The following is a 25,466-nucleotide window of genomic DNA, read 5'->3' on the forward strand; positions in this document are numbered from 1 at the left end:
CCTTCCGCCCGCAAGGGAAGCCTCTCTGTCTCTCTCCTCCTCGTTGTCCTCAGTTCCGGGCTAGGAACGCCTTTCTTGATCGGAAGACGATCAGTGTTGCACGAGCTGTTCTCTAGCTGATGCAATGGGGTTGATCCTGCCGGAGGGCTGCTGAGAAAAGCGGCGGTTCCGCGGACAGGTAAGATGGGTAGAGAGGTAAAAGGAGGCAGAATGAGCAGGCCCCTTAGAGCCATCTTTTTTCTCTTAAGAGGTCGCCTGTGGACCAGAGTAAAAGAAAAGGAGATCCTTGGAGGAGGGAAAAGATTTCTGTGGGAGAGGAGGAGAAGCTGATTCTAGGATTGGGGAGGAAACTCTGCTTCTTCCGCCTGGTTTTCTGGTCTCCGTGATAAATGTTGTATGTATCTTTTGCACGTGTGAGAATTAGCCCTTGAGCGAATACTAGGCCACCCTGACCAGGAGGTTGATAATTAATATTTGATTCGTGCGTTTCTTTATTTAAACCACTTTACAAGCTTATCTGGTTGAAATGGATACACTGGCTCTGTAAAGTATGTCAAGACGACTGTCCCACCCATATTGCAGATGACAGCCTGAAACTGAAACAGAACCCTTGTCTAAAGAGATCTTGACAAATGTAATTTTCATATCAGGGTATGATTTAGTATCTCCTTCTCCTTTTTAAAAAATGTGTTCGTTTGCTGTGTTTTTACACTGGTAGATGCTGGTGCAGTCTAGGTGCAGAAAGCAGCATAAAGATTCAGGGAATATGGGAAGCTGCCCTTCTTAGAGCAGATTATTTTCAGCCCAGGGTTGTTGAATCAGACTGACAGGATGGAACTCTCTAAAGGCTCTGCTAGTGGCCTTTCTCATTACCTGTGAGCTGATGCTTTGAAATCATAATTGGGGCCATGTGCATACTGTGTATGCCCTGGTGGTCAGACCTTTGGAGAACTGGTCCTCAACTCCAAATAACAATATTGGCTTGATAGAACAATGGCTGTTTTAAGTTAGGTCCACATCTTCATCGTTTGGCAGAAAACTATTGCCTCCTAACCCTATTTTATTTACTAAGAGGGATTACCAAGCTGAGAAACAATTTTGCTGGCAAAGCTCTGAACATATGTATTCAATGGATGGCATCATCTTGAGCCTGGTTAGGTACCAGAATTGTGAATACAGGCATTTAAAGGCATGCATTTTCAGCCTTATATATTCACTGAAGAAAATACTATTGTGGAAGCCGTGATTATGTTTATTGAGCCGCAGACCACAAAATCCCAGGTTCAAAACCTTTTTATGTCACCTCTAGTTAAGCCTCAGTTTGCTTCTGCTCATCTGCCATAAAATATTAGAAGTCCTTTGGAACTTCTAAAATACAATAAAAATATTGTTACTGTATTTAAATCTCCCATTTGTTTTGTAGTTTTTAATATATTATTAAAAACTACAAAACACAACATGCTTTTCTTCTTTTCAAAACACAGATAAAATTAGTTTATTGAACAGGTAAGGTATTATTAAATATTTGGCAGAAAATAATTCAGCTATTGAAACCAGACTCTCTGGGAATAGATGTTAGCACAATCATGATATGATTGGAACGGAGTTCTCAAAACATTCAATAGAACAAGTAAATGGTATTGAACAAAATATTGCAGTTTATTACAAAAGAATATGGTTACGGTACTGAAGCCATAAGGCAAAGTTCAACTTAGAGTACTTTTCAGGTAGTATAGCAATTAAGATGGAGTTACAGTATATGTTATTTCACCATGTGTTATGCTAAGTTGGAGGAAGGGCAATTATATAATGTGTCAAAGCCAAAAATAACTAAATGGCATTATAAGAAGAGTTATTTGCTCAGATTAAAGTAGTGAATTAGTTTATTTTGCAATTGTAGTTTAAATATAATCATAAGATGGTATGACAAGAAATACAGCGAGACAGTAAAAACAATGGGTTAAATGCCATATCACATGAGCTGATTTCCTTTCCTTTCTTTTTCCTGTGTGGCTCAACATCTTCACTGGAGCTGATGCCTCAGGAGCAGATGAGGCAGGTATAGGGGACAGAAATAATATCTTGCACCAGCTGATGCCATTTGATCAATAGACAGAACACTTTGATTTTGCTTAGATACAGAAGTTAACAAAAACAAAACTGTTAAAAGTAATGGTGTTTCCCACTTCATTCTAAAGATATTTAATCAGAAATGGAAAATCTGTGGTTCTCCAAATATTGTTGGAGTATAGATGCCATTATCCCTGACCACTGATCATGCTAGTTTGTGCTTAAGAATAAGTGACTCAGACTGCCCCAATTAACTTTGGATAGGATAGGCTACCAGAATGTCAAATGATGTCTGAAGTAGTATTGGTTACTTCAGACCAAGGCAGGGTGAAAAAGGCTAGGGAATATCTGCCCTAGATGACAAACAAGTTTTGTAAATGTCCTATGTAATTGCTTCCTGACTTTGATTATATTGTGCAATAGCCTATAACTATCATTTTTTTAAAAGAAGTACATTTTCTAGTAGTTGTGCTACTGATCCTATCAGTAACTAAACTAATTACCCTTATACAATTCATAGGTAGATAGACAAATCCTAATGTTTATTTATTATTTGTCTTCTAGAATTCTCCAAGCTTGCTGTTTTGAAGTTTCTGGATAAAACGTTATAAAACACACTTTAAACTAAAAATACAAAAGACTTTCCACACTCCTTAAAATGGCAGATATTCCAAATGGAAGCTTTTGCTCTCTTAAGCCACTTGAACTGTTTGAACAAGTAGCTGCACAAGGAGAAAAGGTCAGATCACTGAAATCCAAGAAAGCATCAAAGGTAAAACTGTATTTTATTAGCTGAACTTCCCTAAATGTTAATACAGTGTTCTTTTTGTAGAGTCCAGCTATATAAACATTTTTAAGGTAGCCTAGTAAAAAAACTAAGTTGCTACAAAATATGAGTACTGTATAGGATTTTTAGGGGTTTTTTCCTGTCATCATGCCACCAAAATTGAATTCTAAGTTCCTTTATTAAATATAGTGTTGGATCCAGAGTATCCATTCTGTAAGCAGAAGGGCTCCTGACATTGTTGAAAGTGATTGAAAACCAACAAAGGCTTTCACTGGACTATTGATGGGATAGAAAATTTTCACTGATTCATCCTTTGCCCTGTCTTCACTTACCTCATCTACTCACAAATAGTACATGAAAGAAGTTGTCACAAACAGATCACTACTTGATTGCCCCCTGAGTCCTTTTCTGACATGTCCAGCAAGTTTAGTTACTAGTAGAAATGTCAAAATGAGCAAGAACAAATTTAGAACCATCAGGATTTATTCAGTGACAATGAGATTTGCAAATAAAGTTATTTTTTGTTTTTTTAATCTTTATACAATGTCTGCCTACAGCCTATTTTCAATTGCTAAATCTTTACTGTAGATTTAGCAAGAAAATATGTTGAATCTTCACAGTAAATGATCTGCATTACATTCTATAGGCAAAATCAGTCAAATCTGTTTCAATCTAGATGAAATAGTTTTAACAGAATCCGAAAGAGCTGTAACCAGTGCATTCTCTGGCTCTAATATGACTACAGTCTTACCTCGTACAGCTTAAGTTGTGAAATAGCTGCTTAAAAAATTGAGAACTGCTACCTGCTCTTTGGATCTTTGCCCATTGTGGCATATGAAATCTTCCAGGGTTGGAGTGATTAGGTGGATTGGGAAACATTTCAGTAATCAATGAATTATCCTAATTATTTTAAAAGAGGCAATGTTGAAAACACTTATTTAAAAAAAACACCATACTTTGGATTCTGTGGCTTTGGATAATTATTGCATAGTCATCAATGTTCCATTCTTTAAAAGTGACCCAGAATCAATAATGGTTCGTCAGCTCCAAGCAGTCTTCAATAACATTGTTTAGATCCATTTGAAATTGGTTTCTGATCTGGATTTAATAGATACTGTCAAACTATTGAAATTTTCACTACCATCAGTTATGATATTGTTTAGCACAGATTGGGATTTGGGGGCAAGGACTTTTTTCCTCCACCTCACAGCCACTAAATATCTCCTAATTATATCAGGCAGCAAAAGGGGTTCATTGTTTATTTTCTTCCTTACAGTATTTATAGTATTGTACACTTATTTCATGTCTTTTTCTTAGTCATGATTTTGCATAGATCTGTCATGTCCTTCCCTTAGTCATCTTTGAGGGAATGTAATGAGGATTGTTTTTTTTTTTTTTTCTGTTACAAGTATTGAGATCAACCAATAATTTCTTAACTCTACCATCCATGCACAGGTTTGGAAAGCAAAAAAGACATACAGAAGCTTTTTTGATCCCGGCCACAAGACTGTAGAATTAATATCTCTGGAGGCTTGCCAAAAATCAGATCCTGAATTATTTCAGAAAACAGGGTTTTTTTCCTAAAGTCTGGAATCTCTTAGGAATTGGATAGTTATAAAAATGATAATATGTTACAATATTAGTTTTTAATATTTATGAATTATATGTCTACAATTTAGAGTATAAATACTATATGGATATAACAAAAATTGGAAAAATAGAGTTCTCTATGCATTTTATAAATATTATTTGAGTAATATTAAAAAATATACATCCTTGTGCCAACATTTCTTTGTCCAATGGCACCTGTGGGCACCTTCTCACATTCTCCTTAATCCTGGCCTGTACAGGTAGTCCTTGGTTAATGACTGCTTTGTTCAGCAACCATTCAAAGTTGCGACAGTGCTGAAAAAGTCATCTCGCAATCACATGATCACCATTTGTGACCTTCACAGCTGGCTTCCAACAAGCAAAGTCAGTGGAGAAGCTGGCAGTAAAATCTCACGTCATGGTTACATGATGTTTCACTTAACGACCGTGGTGATTTGCTTAATGACAGCAGAACCGACATTGTGAATCTCGCACGGTCACACAATATTTCGCTTAACAACCACATCATTTAGTTAAGTGAGGACTACCTGTATTGATGATGATGATGATAATGTTTCAAGTTTTATTTCCATGACTGAAATGTTTAGACAATCAGATTAATTGATTTTAAAAATCTTGATTTTTAAAAATGTGTCCCATAATAAAAATGTGTTCCCCAAATAATCAACATATTTTTAAAAGAAATATAATAACTAATTCAATGGATTGTGCCCAAGGATGTCAATCTGCCATTAGAACAGATGCTTTTGGTAAAACAGACTGATTTGGCCATTTGTCCCCAAATTCCTTTGAAGAATTAGGGATCCTTCCACAGCATATTTTGGGAATTATGAAATATGCAAAACTAAGAAGAAAAAAGGAAATCTCATTGTCCATTTGAATGGTATTGAGTGTAATCCAGTGTTAATACTTATAAAAAGTACAAGTTGAGGGCCTTCTCTCTGAAAAAGAAGAAAAATGCCTTTTTAAACAGTAATGTTTATTGCAGAACAAAAATTCAGCATCTAGGAAGATTGCTGAAATACAGGCCAGTTATACCAGTTATACAATTATACTAATTGTTCCATTAAATCAATTAAAATTCCAGTGATATGTTAGCAAACTAGTCTGTGACTTTTGTGAACAGTCTGTCTTCAGTCAGTGCCAATAATACACTGAAAATAACATGTATTTAATATTTTATAATATTTTATTTCAGTGGTAGGCCAAATAATTTTATAAAACAATGGTTTTTTCATGCAAAACATTTTTCTAGAATAAAAAAAAAATTGAAAATATTTTCACTAAAATGATTCTTCAAATTTAGAAGAGTAAATAAATCATTTTGATAAAGGATACTTCTCCTTTAACTCCTTTAATAACATACAGGTAGTCCTCAGTTAACAATGGTAATTGGAACCAAGAACTCTGTCGCTAAGCGACACAGTCATAAAGCATGACATCACGTGATCATGCTGACTTATGACAGCAGTTCCAGTTGTGATTGTTAGGCAAATCCTGCATGTTCAATTAGGTGTGACATCACATAATCGCCATTTGCAACCTCCTGCCAGCTTTCTGTTTGTCTTCGCTTGTTGAAAGCCAGCAGTGAAAGTCACAAATGGGGATCACGTGACTGTGGAATGCTGCGACTGTCATAATTGCGAGCCAGTTGCTGAGTGCCCGAGTTGTGATTACATGACCGTGGAGAAGCTGTGATGGCCACAACTTCAAGGACTGGCTGTAAGTCTCCTTGTTCAGTGCCGTCATAACTTCAAACAGCTCAGCTGCTGAACAAATGGTCGTTAACTGAGGACTATCTGTATATAGATCAGGATAATCATTATGGTTTAGCAAAAGTGGGTATTTTTAGAGAATACAATCTTTATATACTAAAAGATTTTTATAGTAATAGGGAACCGCTCAATAAAGATCAGATAGAGCAATGAATGAGTGATAAGTTACCATGGTTCTTCTGGTATCAACTCAAATCTCTTTTGGGCAATAGAAATGTTACAGCTTCAGCAACTACAATCTTATACCAATTTTGAGAATTTAATATTTACACTACTTAGAACAACCAAAAAGAACAATATCAAAAATCTATAGGTTATTACTGCAATTAGAAATAGGAGATCCACCCCATGGTTTAAAGGGAGCTTGGGACACTGATCTGGGCCAATCCATACAGTAGATAAATTGGCAACAATTATGGAAACTGGATGGATTCACCTCGGCTTCAATGCAAGAACTGCAGTGGAAAATGATACATTGCTGGCGCTTGGCTCCAGTTAGATTGGCACATATTTATCAAAATTATCCTTCCAAATGTTGGAGAGGTTGTCAAAAAAAGGGGGGGCCATTCTTTCATTTGCGATGGTCATGCAATAAAGCTATACCCTTTTGGCATAAAATTTTTGGGGAGATAAGTACCTTTACTAAACAAAGAATCAAATGCTTTCCAGAATTAGGCTTACTCCATTTATTTACAGGACAAAACCTCAAGCTTAAAAATAAGGAACTTATTATCTATTTAATTTTAGCAGCTAAAATAATAATTGCCCAACATTGGAAAATCCTAGGTAGTGTAACAATTGAGATATGGATTAACAAGGCCTCTTCAATTGCCACTTTACAAAAAATCAAAATTAAAATAATGAGATGTCAGAGGCAGGAACCACAATTCGATCAAATTTGGATGGATTTTATGGTTTACCTCAATAGCAATAGACCATAATGTGGTAATACTTTACATATGTGGTAAATTTGTACATGTACAGTACCTGTCTTTTTACTTACTTTTTAGTAGATTTTTTTCGTATTTTCTATTTTTTTCCTCTATGCATCTTGGAATTATTTTAATTTAGGTACTTGATAATGTTTGTAACCATAGTTCAATAAAAACAATGGAAAAAAAATTCAGCGGTAGGGGAAAGCCTGATTTAGTCCCCCACCTTCCCTGATAGGCTGTATCAAGGGGTTTCAAATTTTTTCAGGCCATGGAATCTGTGCATTTAAAAAAAAATCCTGGAAACACTGATCAAGAGGGGTGGGGCTTCTGAATGTCAGCTGTCAAGCCCGGCTCTTTCCACTGTAACCTTAGAAAAATTGCCCCTGAAGAGCAGCACTGTGGTGGAAGCAGAGGATTGAGTGCATTCAAGGATTTTGTGAAGGAGGGTTACCCTTAGTCTCTTGCAGAGAGTTTTTAGGGGAAAAAACTCTTCACCAGAGACAAAAGCGGGAAAAAACCCTTTCTACAAGGGACAAGGGGGAGAAGAACCCTCCCCACCTTCCCTTAGTCCTCACAGAGAGTTCTTTTTCTCCCTTAGTCTCATGGAAACCCATTCAAGTCCTTGTGGAACCCTAGGGTTCTGTAGAGACCCCAGGCTAGATGATATCAGGAGGCAGGATTTGGAGAGGGAAATAAAATTCTCTGTTAACTAGCAGGCAGGAAGGTATTTTGTTCACTCTACCTTTTCCACTGTCTCTACCTTTCACGTACTCTACCTAAAGGAAGCCAAGGCTCAGGATTGTGCAGCTTGTGCTCCAACTGTAACATGTCAAATATGATGCTCCAATAGATGAGAACATAGGTAGCTCAGGGTTGAAGTGTGGAGTCCTTGGTGCTGTCTGAGCAACCAAGCTCAGAGAGCACCAAGGACTCCACAGATAGGGTAAGCAGAGCCTCACCATCAGGTTTTCTTCTTGAGTGCTTGCAACAGCTGCTGTTGGTAATTTGGCTTTGCTATATCTCAGTGCAGCACAGCCAAGATAAAATCTAGGTTAACAATATTCAGAGATACAGTTCACCTGCTACAGAATTAAGCCTAAATTAAGTGCGGGACTGCCTTTCTCCCATTGTGTCTGCTCATCCCGTCAGATCTAGCAGAGAGGGTATGGTCCAGGTCACCTCTATTAAACAATGTCAATTTATTGGACCCAAGAGTCATGCCTTCTCTGTGCCAAAGCCTGCCTTGAGGAATAGCATCCCCCCAGAGATCTGGATGGCCCCAATCCTGTTAGCCTTTTGTAAGTCACTGAAGACCTGTTACCTCAGGTATTCAGGCCCAGAGGTTAGGCACGCTCTGTTGTTGATGTGATTTTATGGTTGGAATGAATCATTTACCTTGGGCTTCATGGTCTATTATTTTTATCTGTTGGGTTTTTAATCTTTGTACTCTACCCCAAGCCACTGTTGTGAGATGGTGTCAGGTTTAGCCCAGGGAACTCCAGGAGACCATGCAGATTTAATCCAGCAAGGTTTATTAGGCCGATTCTGGCCTCCACTATTCCAGTCCATCACAGATGGGCAGCCATATAAATTATTTAAATAAATAAATAAAAGTGTTCTGTAAAAATAATTGGGTTTTGAAGAAAGATATGATAAGCAAGAGAAGCAATTTGGTTCTAGCTGGAAAAAGCTCACCACAATCTTAAACTGAATACCTTTAATAACCCTTTCTTTTCAGTTCCACTGTGCCCCTATGAAATAGATAAATATTTGTATCTCTTTTGCAAGTGGAAAAAGTGCAATAGAGGCCTTGAATGACGTGCTCAACATTACACAAGCAGGTAGTTTGGCTGTAGTTGTAGTTTTGAGGGTTTTCTTTTGCCTTTTTTTTTTTTGAATCAGCTGTTTCACATGATTTTCATGTTCACACTATCATTAATTTCTATGCACGCTAGATGTCAAGAACATTGAATATGTATATATGTATATAGCTGCTAGGCTCGGTGTGTCTAAGCTTAATTTAATTGAATGCTGTACTTTTTTTCTTATTTTATTCCCAGGATGAAATTGATGCTGCAGTTAAGTTGTTGCTGTCATTAAAATTAACATATAAAACAGTAACAGGTCAAGAATATAAAGCAGATTCTCCTCCAGCAAATTTCACTCCAGTCAGTAACAGTCCAGACAACATTGAAGAAGATGATTTTGTGGATCCCTGGACAGTGCAGACATCCAATGCAAAAGGGGTGGATTATGATAAACTTATAGGTGTGTGGTGTTCTATTAACTTTAAAAAGTTATTTGAAATACAACACTCTTATAAAGACTCTTTAAGAATGCTCTTCAGTCTCTGCCCTATGTTTGCCGCAATCTTGAAGTTCTAAAAATTGGTTCTGTATTTTCAAATGGCACTTTTCAGAAAAGATTGCCTTTCACTGGTTACCACATCGGGTGCTATCTTCAAGCTTCATGAAAGTGTCATGGTTATTCAGGAAAGGAAGATGCTAGACTACACTGACCCTTGATCTCATTCAACTAGTGTGTTTCTTTAACATTCAAGATTCCCAAAGAAGCCTTATTAACTTTCCTATCAACTTTTAATTCTCTACTTTTATAGAGAGCAGAATAGGGAACTTTTTTTCAGATTGGGATTGCATTTTTAAAATTATGAGTCTGTTTAGATTCTAAAAGCCATGGGACATGGCAGTGTCACTGGAATGGGTACAACTAACTTAATAGCCCATTTTTTCTGTTGCCATTTAACGGCTGAAACCCAATAATACAGCTGCTTTAGAGCTTAACTGACCTTTTATAAAGCAAAATATTGGATTATTTAGCCATGACAAATTATATCACAAAAAGACTATATTAAAAAAAAACAGCCACAGCAATTGTACCAAACTTTATAACCCTTCTGGAAATCTCAAGAGACCAATCAAATAAGCAAGAATCACTTTTTTACCTTTTCATTTGAGATCAAGTGTAGTATCGCTTGTGTTATCATAATTTACATGTGGTGCTGCCTGTTCAAAACATTTCAACCATTTTCCCTTTTTTATTTTCTGAGGAGTGGTGTTCTATGATGTACTGTTCATTAATAGTTTACTCACCATCATGTATATAATTTAGTCTCTATTTCTGTTGTCTTCAGTTCGATTTGGCAGTAGCAAAATTGATAAAGACCTCATCAATAGAATAGAGAGAATTACGGGACATAAACCACATCATTTTCTACGGAGAGGCATTTTCTTTTCTCATAGGTAAGTATCCTTTATCACTAGCTTATTTGAATCAAACAAAATCCCCATTCTCGATGTCTCTTTCATTCATTTTAATATATTGAGTACTACTGCATTCTACAAACATCCCTATGAAAGAAAACTAAAACTTGGGGCATGGAATGGAAATGGTAGTCCTACATCCCTTATATTTCAAAAGTAGAATGTTGTTACATGATATAAATTATAGTACAACACTTCCTTTTAAATACAAAATAATCATTAAAATTTATTGACACCTGTTCTCATCTTCATTTGACTGGACCTTTCCTTAAAAAGCATGCAATGTTTCCTTACTTTCCTCCAGAGATATGAACCAAATTCTTGATGCATATGAACATAAGAAGCCATTTTACCTTTACACAGGCAGAGGTCCCTCATCTGAGGCAATGCATGTTGGCCACCTTATCCCATTTATTTTTACAAAGTAAGTAATTCTGATCAGTTGTTTTTTATTAAATGCTTCCTTGTTTTAGAAGTGGTTAATCTCAATGGCAGATATTTGCATTATGCTAGTAGCTGAGATCTGGAATTAGGGCATGGATGTTGAGATCAATGTACATAAAAGTTTACAGAAGTATAATTTTTGTGTTGCTATCTCTCCTGGAAACAACCTCTTGAACTTTGATGTAGTCTCCTGAACTGCACTTTAGTGGGAAGGGGAAATCAGCCAAAATTGGATGCAAATATTTTTATGAGCTGAAAACATACGTATGTATGCATACAGACATGCGTACATGTTTCTGCTCATGAGAAGTATTTGCTTCCAATTTTGGCTTCAGTTTATATGGTGCTCCATTTCCAAGAGGTACTGAGAAACGTACGAGGTATCAGTATTGTAGAATTCAAAATCCATTAATCCAAAAATCAGTTAATACAATTATAATTCAACCAACTCAATGTGCTACCATTTGGGTTTGCATGTTCTTTACTTGTCCCCAAATGCTTTTCTAAAAATGCGTATTTTACTACTCTATAAAAACTTAATAATGATCTCACTTGGGTCCAGATATCCTGGGATAGGTTGTTCCAAAAGAGAGGGCCTATAATCTCTGAAAATGGCAATCCCTCACTGGTGGGGCACCCAGTAAGCTTCCTGTCCCATATTTTACAGGGCAGGTTAACTCAACTCAGAGAAAGTAATTATAGACATACCCTGGCCCTGAGCTATGTAGGGCTTTAAAGATGTCAACTGGTATCTTGAACTGCACCCAAAAAATAACCGACAAACAGTATAGCTTCCATAGTGGTAGTGTTACATAGGTAAACCTTAGTTCTCCTGGAATGCTGCATACTGAACCAGCTGAAGCTTTCAGATGATATTCAAGGGAAGCCGTGTACAGAGTGTTGTTGTAGTCCACACATGAAGTGTCAAAGCATGGATGACTATGAATAAAGCCTCTTGATCCAGGGAAAGCAACAACTGGCACACAAAGTGCAATTGTAAAAAGGCCATAGCCATAGCCTCCACCTGCTGTTCAAGCTGGAACCATGAATCCAAGAGCATCCCCAAGTTGTAGCCTCACTCAATACATCCAGAGTCTACCCCATCCAGAGTCAAAGATAGACTATCTCTAGATTCAGTTGATTTCCAGATCCATAGCTGCTCCCTCTTGGTCTGAGCCTGTTTCTCCTATCCATATCCCAACAGCCCTGCAGTGATTGGGACAGGATCTCCACCTCATCTCTAGCCCAGCCCAAGATGTATATACATATCTTAGAATCATCAACTAATTGGTGATATCTCATTTTATGCTGCTGAAATCATCCTTCATCCTGCAGCTTTTGTAGCTATTGTGCAGTGAGAACCAACCCCTGCAGCACTCCATAACAGAGAGCTCAACACACCATTACCTACTAGGACTGGCCACTGAGGAAGGAAAACAATAATTGAAAAACAATGCCTCCCATCCCCATCCTTATACCTGATCCAGAAGGATACCATGGTTGATGGTATCAAAGGTTCCCAAGACTTGTATTTTCCCTATCCTGGTCCTGCCAAATGTCATCAACCAAAGTAACCCATGTGGCTTTGTTCCCATGCCCAGATTTAAATCCTGACTAGAAAAGGCCTAGATAATACATTTCATTCAGATCTCTCCATAGCTTTAGCCCAATAACTTTCCCTAAAAGGAAACGTGGGAGTCCTGTGAATAATTATCTGAATAGCTGGATCAAGCAATGGTTTCTTGAGAAAGGGATGTACTATTTCATCTTTTGACAAGAATGTATGCATTTAGCACTGCCTGCACCCAGCCTCCTGTTTCTTCCATATCTGCTAGAGCAGGGATTTAATTCAGAGATGGCATTGCTAACAGCCCAGAGGGCCCTGTCTACTTGCACAGGATCCACAGGTTTAAATCAATCCCAGACAACGTTTGTCGTCTCAGCAAGGATTTGCCTACCTGAATGTCAATATTTTGTTCCCCCAAATACTGAATAAATTCATTGTAATGGCCCAGCAGATGATCTGACAGCTTGGTTTTCCCTAATAGGGACCAAGTCACTTTAAACCAGCCTTTCTCAACTAGAGTTCTGCAGAATACTAGGGTTCTACGAGATAATTTGATTGGGAAAAAAAACTTTAAAAAAAATCTTTGTGTGCCATGCATTGCTAGCACTCGCCGTGGTGGGAATTTTTACACATCACAAGTCAGCTGCCAATCTGCCACTTTGCTGCTGTTGTAAACTTTATAAAATATGGATTGTGAGTGTTAGAAGGGAATTGTATTGTGAAGTTTTTGTATTTTTTCCCATTTTTATGTAGGAGTTCCCTGAGACTTGAAAATTATTTCAAAGGTTTCTTCAGGGTAAAAGGGTTGAAAAAGCCTGCTTTAAACAATGCTGCTAGGCAGGTATCCATGTTTGTAGCAAGAGTAGAGAGTTAGGCTCACTTTGCCACTCTTATCATCATAGTGTAGGCTTGAGGTTGAGCTCTTAACAGGTTCTTCATTTTACCCTAGCACTGCTGTAAATATCTTTTCTGTTGCTTCATTTCCCAGAGGTCCTCAGTAAACAAAAGAGCTCCCACAGAGGCTGCTCAAGAGCACTCCTGTCAGGTGCTGCCACTGAAACTTTATTCCAGAGATCAAGCAGGCACTCAGCTGCCCATCAAAGTTTTGGGAATCACCCCAAGTGCCCTTTGGAAATCCACATGATTCATTTAATGTCTGGAGCTAAGAGGAACAGTTATTATTTGAGTTTGTTCAGCCTTAGTATTTATTTCACACAGGCAGGGCAAAGTATTTATTAACAGATGTCATCATAGCATCACACAAGTATGGAATCTAGTATCCAGATACATATCTCTAATGCTGCAGGAAGAAAAGAGGGAGGTGATTCCCAAAATCTGAATATCAAACACAAGTACTGTAATTGCATGGGTTGTCCAAAATAATTGCTGTTGTAGGAAAATAGAATGCACAACTAAACACAATAAAATCAAATGTTATTAGACACCAAGGTACAATGTATTGATATGATGAGACTATATTGAAGAAAAATATTTTGTCAGTAATGTGCAGTAGTATTCATAGAGATAAATTAATTGGCATCACTGCATTGCTTTGTGTTTTAAGATGCAAGCTACTACTGTGCAGGAAGAGGGTACTATCACTCCAAGGAAACATGGACATCCCCAAGGACTGGGCAGGAAAATGGCCTGTTTGTCATGACATCATCACATAAATAACATGACTGCTGTATTTGCTTCAGATAACGTAACTATGTAATCATGTCATTTACACAGTGACACAATGATATACGTATCATTTTGATGTCGTCATGGCTTGTTATAGATATTAGTTCAAAGATGAAGGACCTGCGTTCGCAATTTATCAAATACATGTATTTTTCTTCCAAAATAGGTATATATGCCTTACCACATTATATTAGCCTATCAACAGGCTAAGTACCAGCATACCATCAAGTATACACAAAGAAATGTTGCCGACTGAGAAAATGCTTATCCAAACGCTACCCAAGTGATTGTGAATAAGTTTATTTTTAACCTGCATTAACCTGCATTTGCATGTCACATAATTTAACTAGAAGTTACCTTGAAACACTTTAAGTAAATTTGTTTTGTTTTTTACTAGGTGGTTACAAGAAGTATTTAATGTTCCATTAGTCATACAATTGACTGATGATGAGAAATATCTGTGGAAAGATCTGACCATTGAGAAAGCCTACCAATATGCTATAGAAAACATCAAGGACATAATAGCCTGTGGATTTGACATAAATAAAACTTTCATCTTTTCTGATTTCTCTTATATGGGGTAAGATTCTCATTCTTTAATACTGAATGTACAAAAGCCTTCATTTTAGGGTAAGCTTAAACTACCTAGCAATCTTAGCACAGTTCACTGGCATTCCTTTAACCAATATTGTTTCAGGGAATCGAATACATAATATGGTAATGTGTCAGTTGTACAAAGAACACTACTAAAAAAAACTTTTTGAGATAAAAGCCATCATAAAGGGAATTCTTCTGGTAATCTTCTGGAAATCTGGTATACTTTTCCAGGCTCCACTGGCCTGGTATATGAACACAGCAGAATCAGTTCTGCTACTGTCTTGTAATCATCAGTAGCTTTGGGGGGTGAAAATTAAAACCAACTGATGTTTCTTTATCCCATGAAAAAATAGCATGAAAAAGTGTGACAGTACTTTGTGGCTTAAAAAGACTTAAATATGAGAAGATAATAGGTCTGTATAAGCTTATAAGTACCTTTATACTAAAGTGATACCTATTATAAAATAAACTGGAAATGCTTTATGAATAATGCAATTCAAATACTGCTTTAAGAATTTTATTTAAACAGGAATCACTTTTATTTTTAACTCTGAATACAATGTATTAAACATCCATGTTTCCTCATACCGGATTGCACTATTGACTTGTGAGCATTCTCAAGAACACATTCTTCTCTGTGTTATGATTTGCGATTTTGATTTCTCTGCTCTTTTTCCAGGAGAAGTCTAGGCTTCTATGAAAATATTGTTAAAGTTCAAAAGCATGTGACATTCAACCAAGTGAAAGGAATCTTCGGTTTTACAGATAGTGACTGCATAGGTGAGTTCTGATAGGATTCTACTAACTCATTAATACAAGATATTGGAAACAGAAACCTACTTGAAGTTCTGATTTAAAAAAACAGTGGAATATAATGCTTGAAGATTGGACTAAGGCCAGGGACACCAGGTTCAGATCTCACTTAATCATGAAGAATTCCACAGACAACAAAGTTTGCTGATTAATCCTTATAATATATCCCACAGTGTTGTTCTGAAGTTAAAATCAATGCAGAAATCATCCTCAGCTTATTTGGGGTGGGGGAGGGGCGGATGTGGAATAAAAATGCCATAAGTCAATTCACTGGAGGCACCTCTGTTTTATAGGCATAGTAGTTTTATAGATATACATTTGTTGTAGTTGTGATCTACCACACAGATGAAGAATTTGTGGCCCTGTAGATGTGGCTGAACTACAACTCCCAGCATCTTCAGACACCATTATTAATGGTGAGGGTTGCTGTTAGCTTGAGGATCCCAAGTTTTTCCCTCCTGCACCCTGGAGGATTGTCATTCCTGCTTAGGTAATATTTAGACACTTAAAAATATAGTGTAGGGAAAAGGAAAAGAACACTTTAATTATTGAAATGGTTCCAAGATCACAACATTGGGTAAAAATCAGTATCAAAGTGACAGCCATTTATACAAAAGCACCAATTGTGATGTTTCAAATTACTATGTAAGATTTTTAAATATTTATTTACTTACATGCTGCCTGTTAAATGTTTAATACTGAAATATATTTATATATGCTCTTTATATGTAATAAGTTATTTAACTTTAGGCTCTCATAACTAGCATTTATTACTATATACATTGAAATTTAATTTCTGTATTTAACCATTCTATTATGCTTAAGTACTGTGTGTGCAACAAATGAGTTTTTTGTGCTCTCCTAGGAAAAATCAGTTTTCCTGCTGTTCAAGCAGCTCCATCCTTTAGCTCATCATTTCCACAGATCTTCAACAATAGGAAGGATATCCAGTGCTTGATCCCATGTGCAATTGATCAGGTGAGAAAATTGTCTGAGATGTTTTAAGCAGCTTCCATCAAATCCATCACAAAAGGAGAGTATAAATATTAGAGCTAGATATATTTTGCAGATCTCTAATTGCAGCTTACCTTTGATCCAAACTTCTGTCTTTTTTAGACAAATTAACTTAAGGAAATTGAAGGAATAAAGTTTCCCAACACTTTGTACTATCTGTAGTGCTCTTCCTCTCCCCACCTACACTCCTGAGGCCCCTTCTAAACAATAAAGAATGGTATATAACTAGCTTTTAGAAGAAGGAGTTATCTGTGTTCACTTTCATATAGCAGGTTCCTGTCATGGTGCTTTTTGTTCTGTTTTTAGGATCCCTATTTCAGAATGACAAGAGACGTAGCCCCTCGGATTGGCTATCCCAAGCCAGCATTACTGCATTCTGTCTTCTTCCCAGCCTTGCAAGGAGCACAAACAAAAATGAGTGCTAGCGATCCTAACTCCTCAATCTTTCTCACTGACACACCCAAGCAAATAAAAACAAAGGTAAGAGAGCAGAATATACAGGTTGTATTGCTGTTGAGTTCTAGCGTGCTGCTTTGTCTTCACAGATGATTAATTTCAGCTCCACTTTTTTGCACAATTTTTCCCCAAACAATATTGTAGTAAATATCCAAAACTATATTCTTAAGCAGACTGAACTTTAAATACTAATCATGTGGTCTTTGTACTACGTGCTAAACTAACAGCAGTATTTAAGGTACTAAGGATCCTGCAACCGGCTATCTCTACATGGCACCTGAACTCACTTGCGACATAATGACAGTTGCTAGGCACACTGTCAAGGGGTGTGATCCCAGTCTGCTTGGCTTTCAAGAGCTTTGACTTTCCTCATGAACCATGTTTTGCATATCTGTTGTAACATGGAGTTGCCATATCCTGGAGGAGATCGCACATGACATTTTGCAAAGTTAACAGCAGGGTAATATTTGGACAAAAATGAATCTCAGAACAGGTTTAACAGGACAAAACATGATTCTTAGATATGTAGTGAAATACTTTCAGGTTTCTTCACATGTTTCTGATGCCATACTTGAATATATTTTTCCTCACTTATAAGAATATTCGGTGGAGGGTTTCAAAATAAGCTGTTAAATCTTCAGTTTGACGAAGATCGCTCAGTGCCATCCTTCTATGGATATTTGCATCTTATCATTAACATAATGATGCAAAGGAAAATCCATAATACTTGTCTCACAAAAATATTGGAGGTGGATGAAAATGTGACTCAACTTTGATTTATAAGCTGTATTTGTTTTTTATTTGATATGGCCTCCTTTACTTTGCAATATCAGAATATAATACGTTGTGTGAAGCTTATATAAAACTGCAATATCTATAATATGTTTTTTATTACCTGTACATACATACATACATACTGGCATATTACCCATGCACTTATTCCCAGAATAGCAAAGTTAAAACAAAAGCTTCTGAAGAAGAAAAAAAAAATTAGCATGCCAACTTGAATCCAGCACAGCGTAGTTAAAAGCAGTATTCTTCCACCGTTTGTAATTACTCAATTTCTTTATTTTTTTTAATATGCATTGAAGTTGCTTTCTTACTGAGTATTCAAAGTAGTCAGTCAATATTTACTAGTTCAGATTGTAAACTTTTGATTAACATTGAAAAAAGCTATAGAGACTGTTTATTATATATAAAGTTTAATTTATAGAAAAGCTTTCCCCCCGCTTCTGATACATGTGCATATTCTTATATCTTGCTCCAGATTAATAAGCATGCTTTCTCTGGTGGCAAAGACACGGTTGAAGAGCACAGGCAGTATGGTGGCAACTGTGATGTAGATGTGTCTTACATGTACCTCACTTTCTTCCTTGAAGATGATGACAGATTAGAACAAATTAAGCAGGTAATGGCCACCTTGTTTGTTCACCCTGATAAAACATTCAGAGACAATCATGTTTCAATTTCCCCTTAACCATTTTATTTCCTCTTCCCATGTTGTTTCTTCTGTGACTCTGTCTTGAGTCTACTGGGAAACAATAGCTGTCAATGGCCTCGAAAGACCTGATGGGTAGGTGGGGCCATAGACAGAAACTTTCATCTTGAAATGATGAATTTCAGGTTTGTGTGTGTGTACTTTTTTCTCTCTTTCTCTGAGAAATACTTTTAGTTCTCCATACAGAATCATTTTATATAGGGCAGGAGCCTTTGGCTTGGTCAACAAGAGATGAATTATTAATAATTGCCATTACCTCCATAAAAGTTTGACATATACCTTATTGAGTGCAATGTACTCTTTTTGTTGTTGTTTTTGGTGCCTCGAGTTAGTTTTTGACTCCTGGTGACTGCCTGGACAAGTCCCTGCAGTTTTCTTGGCAAGATTTCAGGAGTGGTTTGTGATTGCCTCCTTCCTAGGGCTGAGAGAGAGTGACTGGCCCAAGGTCATCCAGCTGGCTTCATGCCTAAGGCAGGACTAGAACTCACAGTCTCCTGGTTTGTAGCCTGATGACTTAACCACTACACCAAACTGGCTCTGGAATGTACCTTACTGAGTGCTAAATATGCTCTATTGAGTGAAAAAAGACTAAAAGATGTACAAACTCCGGTAGTAGGATAATTATCTTTGAGCTTTCCCCTCGGTCTCTCTAACTTAGTCTGGCTCTGCTATTATTTCATTTCTAAACATACTGATCCCCACTTCTCCTAGCTAAGAAACTGCCCCTTTAGCCTCAAGATATCTTCCATGCCCACACTCTACTCTCTTAAGGCATACTACCTGCAGTATCTTGTCTTCTAGTCCTAGCCAAAGTCCTGCCTGCTCCTATTATTTTATTATTACTGTATATTTCGATCTTTCTGGAATTTCTTTACACTGTTACAATATCTTGGCTGGGAGAACTGACACCAAATCTTTTAAGACTTATTGAAACATGCTGAGATAGAAGACTTTCAGTTTTTACCAGAAGATTTTAAGCTTTGTTAGCAAGAGCCAGTGCTGAGACTACTCCGAGCCCAACTGCAAGACAGTGGCCAATTACAGCACAATTCTGTTACTCTTTGGTCCCATGTGTGCAGGCAACTAAAAGGATTTGGGGTCCTGTATTTGGCTATAATGAGCATGAGCTGCAACTTCTCAGTATCCTGTAATGATTTCCATGTTAGAAGGATGTACCACAAAGACTCAGGTCCCTGAGGCAAACTGTAGATTTTTCTTAAAGCGTTTCCTTAAAGCATCAGAACCTACTTTTCATCTATAAATGTTATATTGTTTCCTCTGAATACAACATAATTATTTAAAATAAAAGGTAGCTATTTTTTTGTTAGATTTAAATCATGCCTTGTCCCCAAGGAGTTCAAGGCTGTGTATGTAGCACTCCCTTATCCAATTTATCCCACAGCAGCACTGTGGTTGTGAAAATGATTGGCCCAAAGTCATTCAGTAAGCTTCCATGTCTGAGAGTTGAATTAATCCTGGTTCTCCCCAGTCCTAATCCAACACCTTAACTACTACACTGTACTGGCTAAGTATTCAAAGAGTTAAAAGTACTCCTGAATCATCAAATCATAACTCTAACCCACTACCCTGTGCCTAAAGTATCCCTTTCTATGATGCTGTGTAAGACATTCAGAGGGAATGATATTTCTATTCAAGAAAGGCAGAGTGCTTTCTATGCCCGCACAGTACCTTCCAGGAGATTTCAGGAGATGTTACTGGATATGAACATTCCCTTTGACTGTGACATTCTTTGGCAGGCTTACACAAGTGGAGCACTGCTGACAGGAGAACTCAAGAAAACGTTGATTGAAACTCTTCAGCCCTTGATTGCAGCTCACCAGCAAAGGCGAAAGCAGATCACTGATGAAATGGTGAAGGAATTCATGACTCCACGGAAGCTGGCATTTGACTATTAATTCTACAACTGCATGTTAATTTATCATAAAGACCACATGTTATTGTAGTTTCTTGTTTTTCATTTTTTTGCCTTAATTATGTACAGTCATAGGCAACACTGCTTTTAACAAACTGTTAAGTTATTCTTAATCAACTAATGGCTATGTGGGAAAACCATGTATCTGCACTTGGGAAAAAACAGACATTAGTTGTAGGTAATATTTGGACTTCATAGGTTAGCAAGATAATTTATTTCCTGGAGAAGATTATTCTTCCACATAATACCTGGTTTCATGGAACGTGCTATTGGGAAGAAAACTGACATCACGTTAATAAAGAATTCAGCTCTGTGGAATATTTTTATATCAAGTAGGAGTTCCTGTTTCAACTGTAACTTAAACTTTTCATTACAGTCAGTATATATTTCTTTTCAAGCATTTTGTTATACTAATTGTAGTACTGTCTTTCTAAAGTCAGGCAGTATTGATATATTTTACACTCATGTTTATGACTAACTTCAAAAGCATAGAACAGTTTAATTATTCTTTGAACAATATCAAGCTGGGACATACTCAAAGTGTGATGAAGTTTTTAACAATTTTTACATTTTCCCAAATCATGTTACATAGTATTTCTAACAGAAAAATAATTATTTCCTAGGAGCAATAAGGCATTTATCAGAGTAGAAGCTATTCTCCTCTTTGTTTCTAAGCATCCTGAGTGCAACTAGTTACACCAAGCTATCCTGTGATGTCAGTAAAGTAGATTTCAGACAAAGAATATGTTTATTTCTGTTTTGCTTTTGTTTATATCAAGTGACTACTGTATATTTATAGTTTAATCGTTCAACGAAAAGCAATCTGCAGAATGGAGCTTGTGATTCAGTATCTCCTATATATATAAATATAGGTTCTTCGTTTTGGATGCAAACAGCAATAATGATTCCATTGTTTTTCTTTTAAATAGAATAATAGAATCATGGGTTGGAAGGGACCTTGGAGTTGGTCTTCAAATCCATCCCCCTGCCCAGTGCAGGAATCCTCATACCATCCTGGACAAATGGCTGTTCAATCTTTTCTTACAAACTTCCAGTGATGTTTTTAAGAAAAGGCAGGCTGTTCCCCTGCTTAATAGCAATTAAAGTCAGGAAATACCTCCTTATTTCAAGTTTGGATCTCTCTCTGTAAAGTGTCAACTCATTGTTTTTTTGCCTGCCCTTGGGTTCTATGGAAAATAAATCCACATGCTCTGCCTTGGGACATCTTTTCATGTATTCGAAGACTGTAATGTCTCCCCTTAGCCCTCTCTTCTTTAGGTTAAATATACCATGTTCTTTTAACTGCTCTTCATAAGATTTAGCCTCTAAGCCCCTTACCACCTTTGTTGCTCTTCTCTGCATTCTTTCCAGTTCCTCAGCATTCTTTTTGTATTGTGGCAACAAGAACTACACAGTATTCCAGGTGTGATCTGACCACTGCAGCGTACAGCAGTACTATTACTTCCCATGACCTTGATGCTATATACCTGTTGATGCAGCCCAAAGATGCAGTGGCTCTTTTGGCAACTGTGTCACATTGCTGGGTCATGCTTAATCTGTAGTCTATCAAGATACCCAGATCCTTCTTACCATCTATCTTGTAACTATGCATCTGATTTTTCCTGTCTAGGTGCAGAACCTTATATTTCTCATCACTGAACAACATTTTATTGGATAGGGCTCAATGTTCAAGGTTATCAAGATCCTTTTGAATCTTTACCCTGTCTTCTGCAGTGTTAGCAATCTCTCCCAACTTTGTTTCACTGACAAATTTTATGAGTATCCCTTCTATTCCCTCATCTAAATCATGAAGATGTTGAAGAGTACAGGGCCCAGAACACAGCCCTGAGGTACCCTACTGCATACCTCCCTCCATGGGAACATAGACCCATTAAGGACTACATGTTGGCTACAGTTGTTTGGCTAACTGAAAATCCATCTGGTAGTGGGACCATCCATCTCACATTATCCCGATTTATCAAGAAGGAGACTACGGTCTAGGATAGATTAGGAAGAATCAGATGGGATTTCTCTACTGATCCCAAAACATTTAGATCAAGTTTCAAGTATTCATGAATCAGGTAACAACAGTGCTAATTTGAGCTTGAAAGAAGACAATAGAATTGTTCTCTGCTCCTGCTGCCCATGACTTGAGACTTTTTATAGCAGCAAATCCTGTGAAATAACATAAATGTAAATATTTGTGCAAAGAAATGTACAAGAAGTACCCAGATTGTATAGGACTATGATGTTTACAGCTCAGGAAGACTCCCTACCCCCATACACATTTGCTCACATTATTTCTATGTGTTATCAGCATTTCTAAAAACTACTTGTATTAAAAAAATCTCTGCATATCTAGTCTATTGCTCGTATAATTTTGTAGTAGGATATAATTTATGTAAGAAAAGTTGTATGAAAATAGAATTTTACTTAATTCTAGCTTGATTTTTTTACCCCACTTGACTGAAAAAATAGTCTCTCCTTTTCAGGAAAATAGAGCATTTATGCACTAAACTTCTCTTCAAAATCTATTCATTAATGCACATTGATTTGGTGCACAACATATAGATAGGAATTAGTATTTCCCCCTCCCCAATTACCTGTGAATTGGAGTTAGGAGTGGTTTTAAATTTGCTGAGAAGAATAAAAGCTGTTGGAAACGAGAATGCGTGGAAATATAAATGGCTTCAGGCCAAATTAGTCTCTAGATTCCTCCCCCTCCCCCTCCTTTCAGAGAAGCTGTTTGCCTGGGGAATTTAACTCTTTTTATAATACCTAAGCAGGGTTTGACTCTCCTTTTTCTCCCTGTCCAGTTAACTCTTGCCTTTTCTCCATCCGGTTTTGTTCTCCCGCCCCCCCCCATCACCAAAATCAATTCTGTTCCTTTCCCGGTGCAATTATTCTTTTCCTTCAGTCTTATATTCATTCTGGGTTTGGAGTGAGTTTGTTATTTCAGCTCTTTTTGCTGGAAAGAGAGAGAGGAACATGTGTGTTAAGTATGAGAATGTGAAATGTGGAAACAATTTTCTATATGAGGTTATTCTGTTAATATAAATTTATTTTTTGCCTGATCTTGACCTTTCTAAACTGTAGATTTTGACACACGTATATAAAAGTGTCAGATGCACATATGTATTAGGCATAGGCTGACAAGGTAGAGAAGCTGGGAATTGTACGGCACTTCCTGTTTTTTTCTTTCTTTGTGTGGGATTGTCTGGATCATCTGAAATTCAGGTTCTTCTTCCTTTCAGGTAGGTATGGTACACATTAACACTGCATATATGGAGAAATAAATTGGAAGTTTGTCTAATTATATTGTACATCTAAAGTTTGAGCATCAATAGCACCTTTGGGACAGGAGAAAAGAAAATAGTACAATTATGTTAATAATGGCTTTTTCTCTAGGCCATAGAAAACTTGGCTTCTTATATAAATCTGACATTGCAAGGTCAGTGTTGTTTTATTAACAATGCTCGTGGGGTTGTAGATTAGAAGATAATGCAACAAAGAAGAAGATTGCAATCAAAGCTAAATCTTTGCAATTCCTATATATATATATATATATATATATATATATATATATATATATATATATAGAAAGAATGTGTCCAGTATACATTTGTGTGCATGTGTATGTTTCTTTTTTGCTTTTTCTTCAATAGTACAATTATTAAAAGTTCCATTTAAAAATGACAGAGAAAGTAACCATACTGAGTGATTTTGAGGAACAGCTTAGTAGTACTGGTCTAAAGAGAATTCCTTAATGATGCGCAATAAAACTGGAAGATCTTATGGAGCAAGAGACTTTCACCATGAATACCAATTGCACATAAATCTGTATCTTAATACACACACACACACACACGTATACATGCAAGTAAATCAAAGCAATTGGAAAGTGCTTTAAATTTGCTAGTGTGCCACTTCTCAGTTTATAGTCAGTTGCTTACATGGCAAGTTGTTATACATAGCAAGTTTGCATGCTATTTAACCTGGTGGCCTCAATATGCTGTGATGCTGTGATCCATAATGCCAAATTCCTTAAATATTTGGAAGAATTACAATAAATTTTGTAGCTTATAAAACAGCGTCTTGAATTGAATAAGGTAGTTATGGCATACATGGGAACCCAGTTAAGTGTTTCAAAGTGATTCTTGTAAGAGATCCTTGTAAACTGAAAAGCATGAACCTTTTTATTCAACATGTTGCAGATTATCGCCAGAATCTGTACTGCATACAGAAAATTAAATTGAGTAGATTTTGTTTTGGCTGATGGCCTTGTGATTTTCCTATTTCTCAAGACATCTCTGTTGTTTTATTAACAATGAGTAGATCAAAATCAGTGCAAATTCTTACAGTTCAGAAATTTGGAGGTGCAAACTGATTGACTGTAATGCCTGTCTATATCACTTGCAGATTTTCTGTATTCAGTTTTAATAAGCAAGTTGCTTGTTCATGTTCTATTTGTTTGATTTGAATTCATGTTCATATGTGTTTGAATAAAGGATCTAAAAGGGAAATGCATGTAGTAAATACAGATTTTAAGTGTGTAAGGTTTAAATGGTAGCTATGTAGGAGAGGGTTGTTACAAATAGCAGAAAAAGATGTGCCTTTTAGAAAAATAGCTCAACAAAACATAGCACTAGATGTGGCCATTCTGAGAGTTCCTCATTCTCAAATCAGAACACTGGACGTGTCAACATTTGCCTTTCTGCTCACCTCATTTCTCATCCCTTAATTTAACTACTTTGGGCAAGGCCAACTCTAGGTATAAGGGATCTCTTGCCAAAGTTTCTTTTGGGGGGCTGGCTTTCACTAAAATTGTTACAATGGGCAATTCAGAACTGAATGGGAAGTGGGGGTGGACTTCAATGATTTCCCACAATGTTCCTGACATAGCATAGCTTCAGAACAATGTGGAAAGTAAAAATGGCCAACTCTTAGCCACATAGTACTTTTTACAGGGGTGCAGAACAGGTGTCAAAGGTGGATCCTG

The 25,466-nt window shown here is 36.9% G+C and overlaps 1 protein-coding gene across 1 annotated transcript; it reads left to right on the top strand.

The window, feature by feature from the left end:
• The first annotated feature begins 49 nt into the window (after positions 1–49).
• On the top strand, positions 50–24,733 carry WARS1 (tryptophanyl-tRNA synthetase 1). The gene is made up of 11 exons (XM_007433494.4): positions 50–178; positions 2,635–2,842; positions 9,239–9,446; positions 10,330–10,438; positions 10,764–10,883; positions 14,554–14,736; positions 15,433–15,533; positions 16,432–16,544; positions 16,887–17,060; positions 18,304–18,444; positions 20,292–24,733. The coding sequence occupies exons 2-11, from the start codon at positions 2,729–2,731 to the stop codon at positions 20,448–20,450; spliced, it is 1,422 nt and encodes a 473-aa protein (XP_007433556.1). The 5' UTR covers positions 50–178; positions 2,635–2,728; the 3' UTR covers positions 20,451–24,733.
• Positions 24,734–25,466: the final 733 nt, after the last annotated feature.

The sequence above is a fragment of the Python bivittatus genome, unplaced genomic scaffold (genome assembly GCF_059951505.1).
Source record: "Python bivittatus isolate LINGU-HERP-01145 unplaced genomic scaffold, Pbiv_v1 ctg000580_np1212, whole genome shotgun sequence".
Classification (NCBI taxonomy): Eukaryota; Metazoa; Chordata; class Lepidosauria; order Squamata; family Pythonidae; genus Python; species Python bivittatus.